Genomic DNA, 19,202 nt, shown 5'->3' on the forward strand with positions numbered 1-19,202 from the left:
AGGAAATGCATTTTCAAAGTGTTCACAAAGAAATTTGGTAAATAACCAAAATGTATTCTGCTATAGATTTTTGAGAATTTTGATTCATAAAGATGTGTAAAAAAGATGAATTTTTTTTCTTTTCTAAAAACTCTGGAAAAAAATAAAACAATCAAATTTGCTTCACGAAGTATAAGGTTAATGAGAATATCCCTGGATCCAATGCTTAATTCTTCAGTGATTTAAAAGTTTAAAGTTAATAGAAAAATGATTAATAGATGTAGATATTTGCAATGATATTTTATATGATGCACCATGCATTGTGTTAACAATACATTCTTAGCAGTTTGAACTCTGAACCCATCCATTTCCAATCTCTATTTCAAACTTTCATATATATCCTGTTTTGAGATAAATTTAATATATATAATATTATATCATTCCTTGAAAAAGCTGCTATAGGCTCAGGAGGTATTCTATTCTTATTATTGTATTGCATCTGTTCAATCTAAGGCATGAATGACATGAACACTAGACTAGATATGTTAGAATGAAATCCAATCTTACTGTTATAATACTGTATAGTGGGAAATTTTCACAAAGATTAATTTTCGTCAATTTTGCTATTAAGACAAAATTGTGAAATTTATCCCCTCCCAAAAAAAGATATTTAGAATCAGGGGCCAAATAAATGCTTTAGTAATACAATGCAAAAAGATTGGCACTTGAAATATAAAAAAATTAAATCTTGCGGAAATTCACCACTTAACAGTAATCCTTTTCACTCCAGTCTGATTGTTGCACTATACCTTTATTTTAATCGTCTGATAAAATCACAGTTTTGTTTCACTCAATATTTACATTTATTACATAACATTAGAAGAAAACTAGTTCTGTTTGGATTAAAAATTTACAGTTATGATTTTTTTTTTGATTTGTTGTATTTGTTTCTGTTTAACTGATGTTACTATGTGGTACAATGTATTGAGAAGTTGTAATTCAGTAAAAAGAGTACGATGTTAGGAAATACAATAATTTATACAGATATGAAATGAGCACTGTTGTACCTTGTTGATAAAAGACTTATAGATATTTAAAAAATAGTATGATGTGAGGATAGATATTTAAAAAAGAGTACGATGTTAGGAAATACAATAATTTATACAGATATGAAATGAACACTGTAGTACCTTATTGGTAAAAGACTTATAGATATTTAAACTTTCATGTTTGAAGATGGATGAGCTTAAAGTTAAAAGCCTTTTTCCTTTTTATTCTTATTTTAGCCAATATTGCACCCAACCCAATATATGGCTGCACATTTTATAAATGTTAAAATAGTTTTTTTTATGAAAGATAACATACCTTTCTCAAACTTCATAGAATATTTTTTTAAGTGAAAAAATTTTCATACATAGAGGAATGTAATTTTTAACATACAGTGAAACCTGTCCAAACCGAACACCCACGGGACTTTGCGTTTTGTTCGGTTTTCACAGGTGTTCGGATTGTAGAGGTTAACGGAAGTCGACACCAAATAATTTTGGCATATACTGACAAGGGATAATAGGTGACACAACAGACGACAGGTTATTTTTGTGTTGATTTAGATGTAAATGTAAAAAATAAAAGAAGATGAAGATAGACGTTTTGCTACATTTTTGTTTATAAATCAAACGCCACTCCGTCAATCACGCTCGTCGTTGGGAGATGTCCGACGTGAAGCGATTTTGCTTTTTATAATTATTTTCTCATCCGTTAATTCACTGACCAATTCAGATTCACAGTCAATGACAAATGCCGTAGTTGAATCGGGAACATCATTGTACACACGAGTTCTCGGACTAAACTGGTCACCCGCTGATTGATACTTCGGCACACGATAACAGTGAAACAACAGCAGGGGTCCAGTTTATTCTCGGACTTTATCGTTGCCAAATAGCTAACGGGAGTCTTCGGGGGCATTCGAATCAAATATATAGGGCCTATAAAGGGAATCCAGCAATCGAAATCCATTGACCCTGTTGTGTTGCACGACTTCTTAATCCGGTGAAAGGCTTTAAAACTATTATTTAAATAAACAGTTTAGCTACAGAATGGCAGTTTCGATTTTGTGGCCGTAATTATTTGAGTAAGGTGCATTTAATTGATATGAGGGAAAGTTCTTTTCTCGTCATTATCGGCGATGGGGGTAGCTGACCAGTTTAACGTTTCTGTACAAAAAATCACTTTATACATGGACACAGACATGCTAATTAGTTTGTAATAACAATTCACAAGTTCATTAAACCTCAAATACCTTCGGGGATACTCTGCCATCCTGTGTTTGTTTAATTAAATCATGCAAATAATTAATAATATTTTATTGTTTTGATTGGTATTGATCGATTTTGACAGGTAATTTTTAGATAATAATTTACTAACGAGCCTTCAAAAAGCGTTCGGAATTCGGTGTTGACAGGGTTCGGTTTTTTCAGGTTAGATTAACGTTAATTGATAGGGAAATTTTGTGGGACTTTGAAAATTGTTCGGTTTAAACTGCAATTCGGTTTTATCAGGGTTCGGTTTACCCAGGTTTCACTGTATATATTTTTGAAATATTTATTTATGCATGAAGTTTATTTATAGAATAACTACTCCAAGAATTAAAATACTGAAAAATATTCAAAAATATATAGAATTCTTGGATAATTTTTTTTGTTATTACATTGGCTTTTAATGTAAATATAGTAGAAAAGGCAAACAACTATATATCTTTCTTTACTACTATTAAAACTTTTATTTGATGGAACATCATTGACACCATCTTGATAACACCTATTGTTATATTACATCAGAGGAGTAAAATTATCAGGTTTTCTTTTACTGGGTAATCATAGTATTTCATTTTTAACTATGGAATAATTTTGCTTCTTTTAATTAGTCAGGGGTGTTTTCATGATACATGTATAAATGGTTTAATGTTGAAGGCCGTACTTTAACCTATAATGGTTTACTTTTTAAATTGTTATTTGTATGGAGAGTTGTCTCATTGGCACTCACACCACATCTTCCTATATCTAAGTAAAAATAACTGCTACTGTCTATGTTGACAGCTTATAAATTAGTATGTTAACTTTATGAAAAGGGATACAAATATATATTTTGATATTATAAATGTTATTTACTTGATTTATATTTTGTATAGATACAGTAAAACTATACTATATATATTTGTAGATCGTTTTAGTGGAAATCTGTGTGAGAATGATATAGATGACTGTGAGTTTACCAGTGGATTTAACCCCTGTAACAATGGTTCCTGTCATGACCTGGTTGGTGGATATACCTGTCTTTGTCCATCTTACTCTGGCTTTACTGGGTCAACGTAAGTCTTTTAATCAGAAAATAGGGAATCAAGCAAATACTCCTTTCAGTCACAAGTCATAAAAGTTGAATACTATAAAGAACAAAGAGGTTTAGAACTCCTACTGGGGGAGTTTATGAATATAGAAAATAAATTATCCAAATTACTGAACTCCAAAGTAAATGAAAAACTGAACTACAAGGTAAATTTAAAAAAAGGTTGAAGTCCATAAAACATGACAAAATCAATGCTTGACTATATTAACCAATGGAGGGAATTGAAAACAACTGACATAACTTCATTTTCCATTTGTCTCTAGTGATTTTCTTGAGTCAAGGTCTGTTTTAAATTGTCTGATAAGTTAGACAGAACTGGTGAATGCTTGGAGGAAGGGTAGCAGTTAGTCTTGTCATGATATTGAAAGAGAAAACTACATCAGTGTCTAGTACATTGTATTACCACACATAAGCAGGGTCAATTTAAGAAGGAAGTTTAAGAGTAATTCATATGCTGTGGTTGAAAAAAAATCCACCTTAGGCGGCTAGGAAGAACAGTCTCCATTTATTGATAAAAATATTCAAGAAAACTTTGAACTTGTAAAATAATTAATTAATTTTTAAATGTAAACCACATGAAAATTTCTAATTAAATATTCTATTCTTAATACATGTAACAAGAAAAATGTTTTAAATGAAGAATTAGTCAAAATATTGTAACTTCAACATTAGCTGTTTCATAATTTCAAAACTGTAAGGAATGAAAATGAATTTATTTAGTCATTGATCATGTCATCAGCACATCATATCATAGCTAATAATAACTAATACTGCGGAATGCTACACTTCTGGAAAATTGAAAACAGATTCACATTTAGTGCTTTTTCCTATTCTGATGAAATTTTGTAGATATTTCTTATAAGTTCTTTGACCTCTCTGAAACTGTATGACACTGTGCAACAATATTGGATATGATTAATTTTAATGTTTGAATTAGTGAAGCTTATTTCTCAGAGTGTCACGAAAATAATCCACTGCAGTTTGAATTTGTAGAAAAAACCCATCACAGATTGAAAAAACTTGCTGTAACCCATAAAATTTGATACCTCAAAATATTTATTTCTGAAAATCTCGGTTTGACATTTTAAATTTTAAAAAAGCCCTATTACAAAGTATAGGTCTCTGACTTTCAAGCTTATGTTGCTGAAAAGTAATGCTTATTTCTAAACAAAATTCAGTGTGGCATTGTTGTTTCATTCTTTAATATTCGATGCCACATATTTGTCCACTAATTTACACAAAACAATATTTTAACTGCAGTACAGCGGCACCATTAGGATAGTAAGTATTCATTGAGGCTGGTATTACTAACCCCATATGTGTATTATGTGTGTGTTACAGTATCATTTACTTTTTTGGTTTTACTTAATTTAAGTTAAAAAGCATATGAAAATATATCAGTTTTGTTTGGCCATGAAAATATATGAGATTTTTTTCTGTATGCTTAATATATATATAGTGAGGTTTTACTTTTGACCATACAATCCTGTTTGTTTTTAAATATGATGCCATTTTATGATAAGTGTATCTGTTATACATGTAATATAATTACTACTCTAAGTAAACATGGAAATTTGTAGAACATGGAAATTTTTTGAAGCATCTGATTTGAATGGAACTATTTATTTATTTATTTGTTATAAGAGGGAAAAGAGAAAACTTTAATTTTACATAGAAAATATAGTGGATTTCATTTTCTGAAGCATAACCAAGTTGTGTTTAAAGGTTTAAAATTATACATGATTAATAAACAGTTAAAATTTGGTATTTATGTGGTTTTGTAGCTAACCTTCAAAGATTGTTAGATAAAAATATGGTGCTAATTAGAAATTTTACATAACATAATAGTTGGTTTTGGTATTTGAATGAAATAGGTTTAAAATTAAAACTAGGATTTATTGTATATCATCAATAATCAATTTTTTAAGATGTTGGGAAAAAATCATGCTTTAACTTGGCAGAAAGTTGCTTGCTGATTTATCGAAGGTCTTGCTTCACTTTTACACAAACTCACTAAAAACATTTGAGATAGATGTTTATTTCTGTCATTTCACTTGAAGTTCTGTGATGAATTCACTTGTCATTCACTTTGTCAAACAGTTGTAATTTGTTTTTGAATTAGTTCCCTTTTTCCTCTGACAGTGTTACACCAAGGGCCTTATAGCATCTAGCTGTGGAATCCTAACTCTTAGGTCTTTATGATATTTTTTGACTTTTTGCTGACAATAGTCTATAGTCCGCAAATAGTCAAAAATATTGTAAGGACCTAAGAGCTACAGTTCCCAAGCTTTATGTAGCATCATGGTATTAATTTGTGACTGTATTGCTTGAATGTGAATCTAATCTGAAATTATTTGATCATTGAAGATTGTGTTAAGGTTTTGATGCTTTGATTCTTTAAACAATTTTTTCAAACAAGATCGTAAATCAAAATTCCATATTTACCATGATGCTATATTATATTATATTTGTGGGGATAATTCTGCTTCATTTTTGGATAAAGAAAAAATCATAATAACTGCTGCTGAATTTCATATTAATTAGTCAGTCTTTCATTGGAAATCATACTTTTTCATAATCTTACTGATTAATAAGGCAACATATCAATTAATGCTTGCACCATTTCAACGTATAACAAATACATTTGGAACTCCATACTATGTGATATATATCATTTGACATTGAAAGTAAGGTAAATTTTCATGTGATTATACTAAATATACAGCAATTAAAGAATAGTAAAATGTAGCTGCATATTTGAAGATTGTGAAATATATTTTACAGTTGTACAACACCAAAAAATCCCTGCGTTGATGACCCATGTGTGAATGGACAATGCTCATCTTATGGGGCCATTAGAAGGAAATGTATCTGTAATCGTGGATATACAGGAGAAGACTGTGAAACTAATATAGGTAATTATCAGACTGTATTATTTTGGTAATATAAGAACATTTAGGTCACATGGTTTCATACAAACAGCTTTTGGGTCACATGGTAAAAGGGTGATTACATCCCTTTGTTTGCCCCACCTACAATAGTGGAGGGGCATTATGTTTTCTGGTCTGTGCGTCTGTTCGTTTGTTCATCTGTCTGTTTGTCCCTCTGTCCCGCCTCAGGTTAAAGTTTTTGGTCAAGGTAGTTTTTGATGAAGTTGAAGTCCAATCAACTTGAAACTTAGTACACATGTGCCCCATGATATGCTCTTTTTAATTTAAATGCCAAATAAAAGTTTTGACCCTAATTTTATGGTCCACTAAACATGGAAAATGATAGTGTGGGGCATCCATGTACTATGGACACATTCTTGTTTTAAACAACCAGGGATAAAAGGGGAGAGGCTTCAAACATATGTCCCCTTTCAAAAGCATCTATTGTGAATAAAAAATGGGTGCCTTCCTTGGAAACTCACACACTTTAATCTTTTGCCTGAAGAATTTTTATACATCACTGTTCTCTTTCAGTTGTGAAGCTTCATTGTATTCGGTTAAAATAAAACTTGTTAAAAAAACAAACCATTGTGCAAATTACAACTATTAAAGTAAAATATAACTATGCTGTTTTCAAAACAAATGAATTATTATATGGGGATGAAGTCCCCTATTACGGTAGAAAAATAAAAAAAAAATCAGGAAAATTTCCCGAATTTTTCAGTATACTAATGAACTGAAAATTGTTTAAACTTTTTTTCAGACTTTTTTGAATTCACGCATTTGTGCAGAAATTTACGACCTTTTCCAGTCTTGTTTGGATGAGAGTTTGAATAAAATATATATTTATCAGTCTAGTAAAATATGGGATTTGCACTCAATACCAATTCCTTTTAATAATTGTTTGATATGAATAAAACGTTACCTGATGAAAGCGTTTCTTTGTTTACATTGAATATGACGTCATAACTTAAATAACGTCACAACTAAATCCCTAACAACAGAACCAAAATTGGAAATGTGATGGTATTTCCGTTTTTTTTATTTTACATGTTTGAAGAAAGAAAAAAAAATCATACAGACCATCCCCATTAACAGGTAATGCCTGCCTCATATTACAAATATAAGTTTTAATATTATGCATGTTGCTTTGTGTATTACAGATGAGTGTTCACCTAATCCATGTGCTAATGGTGGGACATGTATAGACAATGTCAACAGTTTTACCTGCATGTGTCCTTCAGGATACTCTGGGACTTACTGCCATGTCAGAGGACAATCAAATGTCTGTGCTGGTAGCTGTGGATCAGGACAGACGTGTGTGGATTTCTATCCTGAATCTAAACCTGTCTGCATGTGTGCTAACGGTTACAATGATAGTAAGTGGGTTATTGGGAACATTACTGTGGATTCATTATTATTCGTTTGATACCACTTTTTTGGGGGGTTTCGTGTGGTACAGAAGAACCATGAATTTAAATGCTCATTGAATTACAAAATATCTATTGGCTTTGTATGTGCAGATTGTCAAAACCACTAAATGAAACATATATGAAAATGCAAGTTTTTCTCAATCCATGAAAATTAATACCCACGAAAATAAATGAATCCACAGTATTTGATGGAAGCTATGATCTCTGTATTCTTATTTTCAAAATTAACTAGAATGTATTATTAAGTGCGTTGTAAAAGTGAAACTGATATTGAGGCATAAGTAGATAATTTCATTTCATTCATTTTCTACTAACCACCTGATACTTTACATAAAGGATTTATCTCCCTAATAAACTGTTCAGACAAAAATTAAAGTGTCTCAATGACTCTCATCTCAATCATATAATCATAGTCACCAAGACGCATGCATCACCCTACCAAATCAGTTTTTCATCGCCAAAGAGTTCAGACGTTCTTGAACAACTTCTGTTGTTTCAAGATTTGATTTATAATATGGCAGAATGAGAAGTGAAGGCTCTGATCTTGTAGCAGACGAAGAAAGTGTAGATAATTCTTATGAGATGATGGGGTATGACTGGCAATGAGACTACTTAGTAAACTTTTTGAAATTTAGAATTTGGATTGTTTCTGGAGTAGCAGCTTTTAATATATATAATCAATATTTAACAGGGAGGGAAACTATGTATTCAACACGCCTTATCACTATTTGTTCGCCATTATTGGACATCACAAAGGTATTTTTTTGACATCACAAAGGTATCTATAAAATTTTGATGTCACAATAGAAAATATCTGAAGCCCCTGTAGAAAAGTGATTGTTATATGACCTCAAAAGTTCAACAGGCACAGATGTTTTTGGACAAGCAGTGCAGATTTCCAAGTAGCAAATAGGTCTAAATGAACATAAGAGAGGTGTGGGTCATGTGAATGAGACAGAAACCCATTGACGAAAACAACACAAAGACATTTAGGGAACAAAATATATGTCAAGCTAACATTATAATTAATGCAGACATATTTTTTGGTGAATAGAAACATCTATATTATAGATTGGGTAAATGTGTTATTTGTAACTTATATTATGAACTGTTTCCAGCCTTGTTAGATGGTAAGTACCAGTAGATGGCTACAAGCATGGATATCCCAGCATGACATCTCCATAGATTTGATGTATTCTAGTGCAATGCTAACTTGTCAGACTATTTTTTAAAAACACCTTTTGCTCCTATGTTTCAAGCCGTCCTTCAAATAAACAATAACTTCACCACACAATGCGGCCCTCAAGCACATGTATTACAGTTCATTGAAACAGAGAATCTACTTTTTCTTCATTAAAATTCAAAGTTTTTATTAAAAATGAGTTGGTTAACAGTATAATGCATGTGAATCAAAAGCTATAGTAAAACATTGTCTCATTACATATAGTGTTAATAAGAAAGGCTAGAGAAGAAAATCTTTTGATTTATTTGCCACATTTTGGGGAAGTTTTGTGTTTACTTTTGAATTGCCAACTCTAGATCTATTGTGTGTTCCACCCCTTGTAACAAAACTACAGTAATATTTCACTTTGATGTTGTTTATCTGATTCAACTGTGTGCATGTGCAAGTTTTCTGTGTCTGTATGAGTAAATCACCTGTTTGTCACAATAAATGTTTGTTTGTTAACTAATTTTGGGCCCACCTCGTTTTACTTATCTTTTAATTTGAATTAAATTAGTCAGTTTTAAAATCATGGGACTAAGTTTAATCAAAATGTAAACAGTATGTTATTGTTTATCTACTTTAATTGATATTATCAGATAATATTTTGATTCTTAGCCTCCAAAAATTTTGAAAAATGGTTTGAATTACATAGCATTGCATTAGAATAGAATCATAGTTTATAAAATTGGAACCAAGAATAAAAGAATGAAAATTAATGGTCATATGGAACCTTGTGTTATGCTTTTAGACTAGTGATCAAGAATGGGTTTTTGTTAATAAAATTGGTTTGAATTAATAATCTTAACCTGAAATATGAATCTGATTTTTTTTTCAAAAATGATCTGATTTTTTTATAAAATAAAATTGAAGAAAAAAGTCTAGAAATTGAAGAAGTAATGGCTTGAACAAGGTTACGGGAAGACTATAAAGGAAAATGTACATGGAAATTTAATAGAGAGCTACACATTGATTTTTTATCTATTGTATTACTTCTCATATTACTGTGATGGAATCTGACAACATTTGCATGAATTAGCTGATTCAAATATTGATATTGGTTGGCAAATATATATTTAGCGTTGCTATTCTTTGTAAAATGTTTAGATCTACTACTTCACATTGCAATAAAGCTGTGAAAATAAATCAAAAGACATGAAATTCATCAATAAAATCCCAATTTACTCATTTAGAATATGAACTTTTATATTTCTTGGATTTCTCGTATTTGTTCAGAAACACATTTGAAATCCATTATATTTTTTAGAACACTTAAAATGCAGAGCCTTTATATCATTCACACAAGTTTTCATAAAATTCATATCACTATGAAACTTCATTTGGTCATTTTGCATGCAATGGTTATATTTTAAAATCATCACGTATATATAGATTCTACCACTGCATCGTGTGTAATATGATATTTATCCACTCGAGACAGTTAAATTTTCAAATTTAAAACACGAGGCTTCCCATGCCTTTTAAATATAAAATATTTAACTGTCGAGAGTGGATAAATATCGTATTACACGAGATTTGGTGGTGGAATCTGTTTCTCTAATGATTTTCAAATAATAAGCAGGCAAAATTTCCCTTCTTTTCGAGTGATCTGCAAAAAAATGTGTTATTTTTACGTGACGTCATCAGGCATGGTCGCCTTTTTTCATGCCGTCACAATAGGAAATTCAAAGGAAAGCAAGGAAATTTGACGTCATAATCGGATTTTAACCAATGAAGAACTGAGATCAAACGAACCACATGTTGATTAAATTTTTTTTTATACAATGGGTGCAGAAAGGGATAAATTGACGAAGAATTAGAGTAATATATTTATATAAAGTTCCAAAATGTCATGTTGCAGCCAACAGTCAGTTAGGTCTCTTTATACACTGTATAAGGAAAAAATAACATAGACTTATCTATTTGCTGGCTAAAAACTATTATAATATTGGCTTCCATATTGCTTTACACAATGTAATGTTTCATTTTTAGCTCACCTGGCCCAAAGGGCCAAGTGAGCTTTTCCCATCACTTGGCGTCCGTTGTCCGTCGTCGTTAACTTTTACAAAAATCTTCTCCTCTGAAACTACTGGGCCAAATTAATCCAAACTTGGCCACAATCATCATTGGGGTATCTAGTTTAAAAAATGTGTGGCGTGACCCGGCCAACCAACCAAGATGGCCGCCACGGCTAAAAATAGAACATAGGGGTGAAATGCAGTTTTTGGCTTATAACTCAAAAACCAAAGCATTTAGAGCAAATCTGACATAAGTAAAATTGTTCATCAGGTCAAGATCTATCTGCCCTGAAATTTTCAGATGAATCAGACAACCAGTTGTTGGGTTGCTGCCCCTGAATTGGTAATTTTAAGGAAATTTTGCTGTTTTTGGTCATTATCTTGAATAATATTATAGATAGAGATAAACTGTAAACAGCAATAATGTTCAGCAGAGTAAGATTTACAAATAAGTCAAAATGACCAAAATGGTCAATTGACTCCCTAAGGAGTTATTGTCCTTTATAGTAAATTTTTAACAATTTTCATAAAATTTGTAAATTTTTATTAACATTTTCCACTGAAACTACTGGGCCAAGTTCATTATAGATAGAGATAATTGTAAGCAGCAAGACTGTTTAGTAAAGTAAAATGTACAAACACATCACCATCACCAAAACACAATTTTGTCATGAATCCATCTGCTTCCTTTGTTTAATATTCACATAGACCAAGGTGAGTGACACAGGCTCTTTAGAGCCTCTAGTTAGTATTCCCACTAAAAAATGAATGCAATCATTCCACTGGTTCTCACAAGCACTTTGATTTTCAATTCTATGAAATTACAGGTCTATTGAATATCTTGGGCTAAAGTTATAAAATAACAAATGCATTTTTTTCATTAATAACATATTAACTGGTATTAATTTATCACAATCATATTACATTTATATAAATGTTTTGAAGTCATAATCTCTTTATATATTTCTTTGTTTGATTTTGGTTAATAATTGCTGCATGAAATAAAAAAGATGTAATTTTCTGTGTTTTCCTTCATTTCAGATGGTGGAGTTTGTCAGCTCATGAATTACTGTGATGGCAACAGCTGTTTGAATGGTGGGACATGTTTCTCCTCCTATGGTGGCTATATCTGTAAATGTGCCCTGGGCTACTCAGGGCCTAGCTGTCAATTCATTGTAGATAACTGTGCCGCTCAGCCGTGCGTCAATAATGGTGTCTGTACCAATGGGGTCAACTCATATACATGTACTTGTCCATTAACTGGAACAGGAGGTAAGCATAACAAAGTCAAGAACTTCTATTAATGTATTGAAATTGGGATTTATTAAAAATTACATAAAATTCAGAATTTGAGATTAAATTAAAAACTATATGTGATATGGGGAGTTTAAAAAAAATAAAAAAGTAACATTATTGATGATTTATTTTAATTATAGAGAGAAAAAATCTTGTAAACTCAGGTTCAACAGTTAAATTTTATATTTGAAAAGAAATTGACAATAATGAATCGGATTGATATGATGAGTAAATTTGACAGTCCAAATATTTGTGTTTGTTTATATTTGCAGGGTCTATCTGTTTAGACAACAAAGATAACTGTGCTCCTTACCCTTGTGTTATAGCCAACACAATACAATGTTTCGACAGAATAAATGATTATTACTGTAGATGTAAGGCTGGCTTCAGAGGGCAGAATTGTTCAGTAAGTAAAGAGTGTTTATAAAATTTCAATTCAAAAGGAATATAAGGACAGAGTAATCAAATTGCACCAAGCACCCAAATTGCAACTATTCAACAAAAATAGCAGCAGAAATCTTTCAAGTTTTCTTTGATACTTAACAATTGGTGTTTTTATGATCTGACATTATAGATATCTTTCAACATAGGTAGCCTATATTTAAATATACACAAAAAATTCACAGTATATACCAACAGATGATTTATTCACCAGAAAATGTAAAATTTATGGGACGTTGCCATGCTATCATAAATAAACACAGGTGAAAAAAAAACTGTTAAAATATGTGCAATATGGGTTCCCTAGGTCTCTTATATAAAAAATATTTTTAAAATTATAAGGTTGCTATAGAATTATCTCTGTCTCATAGGCTTTACATCATCGTTTATCCAAATGTACCAAAATATAGAAATAATTTTCCAATTCTGTATTATAAGAATCTTTTAGTTTTTAGCAGAATGATAGCTTCTCCGATGAACCCTGCAAATTCTTATAATTTTAAACACAATAAAATTGAGGATTTACATGTATCGAAAGGAGATTTACATCATGGTTCAAATATTTTTTTTAAATCGATACATTTATAAAATTTCAAAAGATCTTTTTAGAGATTCTTATGGTTCAATCATTTACTAAATATATGTGTTAAAGACATGCTATGGCTAACCGCTGACTTGGTTGTTACTTAATTTATTATAGTTAGGAAACACAGATTGCAACAGTTTTCCTTGTCTACATGGTGGTACTTGTTCTGCCACTTCCACAGGTTACCAATGTGCATGTGCCACTGGTTGGTATGGTAACAACTGTGAGAACATGATAGATAACTGTGATCCAACATCACAGTGTGCTAATGCTGCTACCTGTTATAATACAGTTGTAGGGTACCAGTGTGTGTAAGTATAACAATAAATATTAGATATCTTATGATAAAGGTAGATTTTTCATATCATGACATTAACACTAATGGCTGTACAGTTGCCTATACTTCATTTTAACTTCCACAGATAGTTGTCTCATTGGCAATCATACCACGTATCTTTATTTTTATTTTGTACCATTTTTCACAACTTTTATCAATCAAAAATAAATCTTAATAACAAAGTCATGATTTTTTTCACTAGACTACAATACTTAAAGTTTTATGAATTCTTTTTCAATGTACTTTTGATTTTTTAAGACATTTTTTTATACACTAGTATGATATTACATTTTTGTCCTTACAGATGCCCGACTGGTTACCGTGGTGACAAATGTGATGTTGATTACAACTTGTGTACCATTACCTCCCCTTGTGTTGGTCCAAACAGCACTTGTTCCTTGAGTAATGGCCAGCCATCTTGTCAATGTGCTAGTGGTAAGGATATATTGATATTAGTGCAAGAAAAACACATCAGAACAAGTGTCAGGAGACAGATCTTATGCTTGACATTGTTTTATAGGATTTCAAAATGTCAGAAGTTAAGATATTCTATATTAAGCAATAATCTGGAAATTAATGCAAGCCATGGTAGTACATTTCACCAATTCTAGCCATTTTGCAAAAGAAGACTTTTTATAAAATTGAGAATGGAAATGGGGAATGTGTCAAAGAGACAACAACCCGACCAAATAAAAAACAACAGCAGAAGGTCACCAACAGGTCTTCAATGTAGCGAGAAATTCCCGCACCCGGAGGCGTCCTTCAGCTGGCCCCTAAACAAATATATACTAGTCCAGTGATAATGAACGCCATACTGATTTCCAAATTGTACACAAGAAACTAAAATTAAAATAATACAAGACTAACAAAGGCCAGAGGCTCCTGACTTTGGACAGGCGCAAAAATGCGGCGGGGTTAAACATGTTTGTGAGATCTCAACCCTCCCCCTATTCCTCTAACCAATGTAGAAAAGTAAACGCATAACAATACGCATATTAAAATTCAGTTCAAGAGAAGTCCGAGTCTGATGTCAGAAGATGTAACCAAAGAAAATAAACAAAATGACAATAATACATAAATAACAACAGACTACTAGCAGTTAACTGACATTTTAATAGGTTTAAAAGTAACACTTTCAATGCTAAAACACATGCATGAATTATGTTGCAGTTTCTTTGAATTTAAATATTTTCACCTTCTTATTTAATGGACTTTTAGTTACATGATAAAATAATGGATTTAAAACTATGCTAGGTTTATACATTGATGTTTGGTTGTTGATGGTCTAGATATTAAATCATTTTAAATTAAAAACAGTTGAATAGAATACGCATAATTTCATTTTTCTGTGGATTCGTTTTATTTCATGGGGATAAATTTTTATGGATTGAGGAAAACTATTTTTCGTGGATATTTGATTTCATGGTTTTTACCCAGATATGCGCCTATATAATATTAGTATTTCATTGACCATTTGAATTTCTGGTTCACCTTTACCAACCAAAATTGGTATCCCACAAATAATAATTAATCCACAGTACTCTAAATTTTAATATATAGGTAGATGAATGTTTAAGGTGCAACTAAACTCTTTTCTCAGGTTATCAAGGTGATAGTTGTAATCAGAAGACAGTTACATGTAGCCTTACTACCTGTCAGAATGGAGGTACTTGTCAGGAATCTGGAGGTAGTGTTACCTGTATCTGTGCACCTGGCTATAATGGACAGAACTGTGCTACAAACATTAACGAGTGTGCTGGGAATCCTTGTCCCACTGCATCTACATGTATAGATGGTATTAATACATACTCATGTCAATGTAATGATGGAAAGATTGGAGCCAATTGTGATAAAGGTAAACAAACTATTTAATCTCATTTTGTAAAAGATTTTTAGTTTTAATCTTCTTGCACACAAAAAACAAACTTAAACTTATGGGAAGAGATAATTTATCTACAATATTAAAAATTAAAGTGAATGTAAAGAAGTCTCTATTGCCTGCTTTCAAGGTAGTGATACTCCCGTTTACATTTGCAACTATTAGAGAGAACAAAATATTTGGGTTTAAACTTTTTATATGATGAATTTGCAAGGTTTACGCTTTGAAATACTAATACAGTCAGTGCAAAGACTGTTCCTCTTATTCATCATACAACCAACTGATTGATGTCTCATTGAGTTTTTTTGTTCACATTCATGTTTTTATTTCAGATTTGAGTTATAAGTTTGACATGATATTAGAGCCAGGTCTGCAGTGTGGGGATACAGAAGGAATCAGTATGAATACTGTATTCAGTCTTGCTACTACTAAACTCTCTGTCTCTGTGTGGGTCAGATTTACCTCAACAACTCCCAAAGTCATTCTGTCTCTGTATGCCTTAGAGTGAGTTTTATATAGAATTAGTAGTCAGAATATGAATAAGATACTCAAAAAGAAAAAAACATATTTATTAGATATTTATTCTTTCAATTAAACATAAATTAAACAATTGATAATGTCTTTACTTGGAATAATTGAACAGAATAAGCTGGTAATAATACTCATTATTTAATTATTTATTCATTAATTTTGAATTTATTAAGATGTGTTGATGTAAAATCTTTTTAATATCCATTTACCATGGCAAAAAATATAAGATTTAAATAGAATGATAAATTATTAAACTGAGACATCAAAGAGCACTCCAGTCATGCAAAAGGGGTAACAAGATGGCGACCACTAGAAATTTACTTACAAATAGCCTCAAAGTTCAAAGATCTATATTTATGCAAACATTGTTGAAAAGGGAGCTTCTTTGATTGATTATAATATATATTATCAATTTCATTTTCATTTCCATTCTCAATTTAATTGAATAGATTACTTTGAACTATTTTAATTTACAGTGCAATGACAGCCATCCCAGAGAAGATTCTAGAGATAGGAAGTAATGGTGTCTCTGGTAGTATAAGTGGCAATACTTACAACATGCCCTACGGAACAGGAAGTAGTGTTGTTAACATACGTAATGGTATCTGGCATCATGTCGTAGTCACATGGAATGCTCTGAATGAAGAGAATCCAAGCAACAAGATTGGTCGTGTATTTCTCTATGCTGACAACACACTGTTAGAGAGACGGGAAAATATTGGGACAAGCTATACACTGCCTACTTAGTAAGTTGTGTGGCATAGAGAGGCATTTTCTTCAAATGTCTATAACAGCTTAGCTATTTGAATTGATTAATGTCAATAAATTTAAGATTTATTAGTATGTTTGTTGGGCGATAAAAGTTCTGAATATTTTTTTACTACATAAGGTATAGTCGCCGTCACGTAAAATTGGCACCATGTTTTTTGTCAAAATTTTCTTAAATATCGACCGCATTTACTAAAGATCATGTTCTTCATTTAGCGGAAGTAAAATCCTGACCAAATATCCACTACTGTCCTACCTTTTATTGTGTTTGCACTGTATAATCCTGACGATATTTAATTTTGACAAAAAACATGGTGCCAATTTTACGTGACGGCGACTATAGTATAATATGCAGTTACAAAGGATCTCTGTACAACCAATTTGAGGACCAGTTCAATTCTATATTTACTGTACCTATTAATAGAGAACTAATGTGTTTCTCTTTGCACATGCACACAGATAATTTTAATATGAATTCAATGTCTCTTTTCTCTTGATTTATTTTTAAGAGTTGTGTCTTTATTACTGTATAAAATAATCTTTTAGAATTTCAACTACAGACCTCCAAAGTGAATTAAACATTTCATTAAACCTAAGTTTATAAAAATGTATATGCAATGAAATATGGAAATGAGGTTTATAAAAAGACATTGGAATTGGAAATAAAAAAAAAACAACAGTAGAACAGTTATAGGATAAAAAATGTCTACCAAAAACAAAATAGAATGTGATTGTAAAAGATTTAACAGTTAACATAACATAATTTGTTTATACTTTTCAGTGGTTACTTAGTAGTGGGAGGTACATATGACACCTCAACTAAGACAGTGACAACAGCCAATGGGATCTCAGGAAAAGTTTCCCGTCTTGTCCTGGCCAAAGAGGAGTTCCTGTACACCAGTACCATCAGCTCTCTGTACACTAATGTTGACTACTTGCCGACCAGCAACCTAATTAATATGCCTATCATGTACATTATTGAGAAGGGAGCTTCGTTGATTGATTATCAGAGTGAACTTAGTGCTGGTGTATGTAGGACTGTTACCACATGTAACTTGGGTATGTCTCTTACATTATTAATGGTAGTGTTCACACACAGAAAGGTTGAATTCAATTTAACCCTAAAATAAAAAAAATAAAAAACTTCTTTGTATTTTGAATTGATTCTTACAATTTAGTTTAGTTATTTAAATATGGAAATGTTTTCAGAGGTTGATAAAAAATTATGAGGTCATAAAACTTTTGAGCACAATTATCCTACATATTATTTATTTTAACAGAGAGATGTCATCAGTATTGCACTTGCTGATTTATCTGTATTTGGACTGATTTCATCATATCATTTAATAATGTGCTGTTACCTGTATAATTTGAAACTCAATACTTTCCTATAGTATTATGTCTATAACTAGTCATTTTTTTCACTTGTAAATTCTTTACTTTGTAGCTTCTGATTTCCCCTCTGTAAATTGTCCTGGTGACATCTCCCTGGTGTCAGCAGAAAGGGTGAGTTACCCTGTATGGACCGAGGCATCCTACGGCAATACAGATTCAGGAAGAATTTTCTATAACATCAGATCTGGAGGTGAGTCATCAATGATCAATGATCAGTCATATTACATAAGATAATTAGGACTTTATTTTATCAAGGTCATTTTTGTACTGTTGTAAATTTTGTCAGCTATTCATGATTGGTTTTTGTTCTTGCTAAAAAAAAAAATGGATGTTGGTAAATCAGAAACTTATATTTGTGGATGGAAACTTTGTATAAAATTGACAATAAGACACTAAAATTATAACTGATCAAAGTTTACTCTGCGAAATTTAGGACTATTGATATAGATATGTTTGTATATTTGCTAGAGACCAAAATTATATTTCATTGGGTTCATTTGTTTTTCATGCATACCAATTGTTTTTCACAAATATTGGATATTTTGTTACTAAACTCTGCACACAAGCCTATTGATTATTTGTAATTCCTTCAACATTTCAAATTTTTGTTTCAACTTGACCCATGGAACCTTTTAAAATTGGTATACAAAACATTTTTAAGAATCTGCAGTACATAACTAGTAAGAATTTTTAATATTTTGGTGTGAATTTTCAATATTTTGGTGTGAATTTTCAATATTTTAGTGTGAATTTTCAATATTTAAAAAGAATATACACATGATTATTGTGTATTTTGTGTATATTTTGTAGGTGAGTTGACATGGAAGACCTATGCAGTATCATCAGTGGGATATATGGCTGACAACAATGCAGCTGTTTGTGTATTCAGGTTCTACAATAAACGTAAGTTATCATTGTGTCATCAGATCATGTTTTCGTAACGTCATATGAATTTGTACTCTGTATGCTTTTTCAATGGAAAGAT

The 19,202-nt window shown here is 31.2% G+C and overlaps 1 protein-coding gene across 8 annotated transcripts in view; it reads left to right on the forward strand.

Moving 5' to 3' along the window:
- LOC143079160 (uncharacterized) overlaps positions 1–19,202 on the forward strand; it is an 86,541-nt gene that overhangs the window by 50,725 nt on the left and 16,614 nt on the right. For 4 of the 8 annotated variants that reach the window (XM_076254380.1, XM_076254383.1, XM_076254384.1 and 1 more), the window contains 15 exons: positions 433–450; positions 3,199–3,346; positions 4,642–4,662; positions 6,166–6,296; positions 7,475–7,690; positions 12,026–12,256; positions 12,553–12,686; positions 13,422–13,618; positions 13,949–14,079; positions 15,245–15,499; positions 15,856–16,027; positions 16,531–16,800; positions 17,604–17,881; positions 18,270–18,407; positions 19,028–19,120. In XM_076254380.1, coding sequence (XP_076110495.1) covers positions 433–450; positions 3,199–3,346; positions 4,642–4,662; positions 6,166–6,296; positions 7,475–7,690; positions 12,026–12,256; positions 12,553–12,686; positions 13,422–13,618; positions 13,949–14,079; positions 15,245–15,499; positions 15,856–16,027; positions 16,531–16,800; positions 17,604–17,881; positions 18,270–18,407; positions 19,028–19,120 — 2,433 coding nt within the window. The remainder of the gene's footprint in view (positions 1–432; positions 451–3,198; positions 3,347–4,641; positions 4,663–6,165; positions 6,297–7,474; positions 7,691–12,025; positions 12,257–12,552; positions 12,687–13,421; positions 13,619–13,948; positions 14,080–15,244; positions 15,500–15,855; positions 16,028–16,530; positions 16,801–17,603; positions 17,882–18,269; positions 18,408–19,027; positions 19,121–19,202) is intronic. The other 4 variants (XM_076254381.1, XM_076254386.1, XM_076254382.1 and 1 more) reach the window with 3 other exon arrangements.

Source organism: Mytilus galloprovincialis, chromosome 6 (genome assembly GCF_965363235.1).
Source record: "Mytilus galloprovincialis chromosome 6, xbMytGall1.hap1.1, whole genome shotgun sequence".
Lineage (NCBI taxonomy): Eukaryota > Metazoa > Mollusca > Bivalvia > Mytilida > Mytilidae > Mytilus > Mytilus galloprovincialis.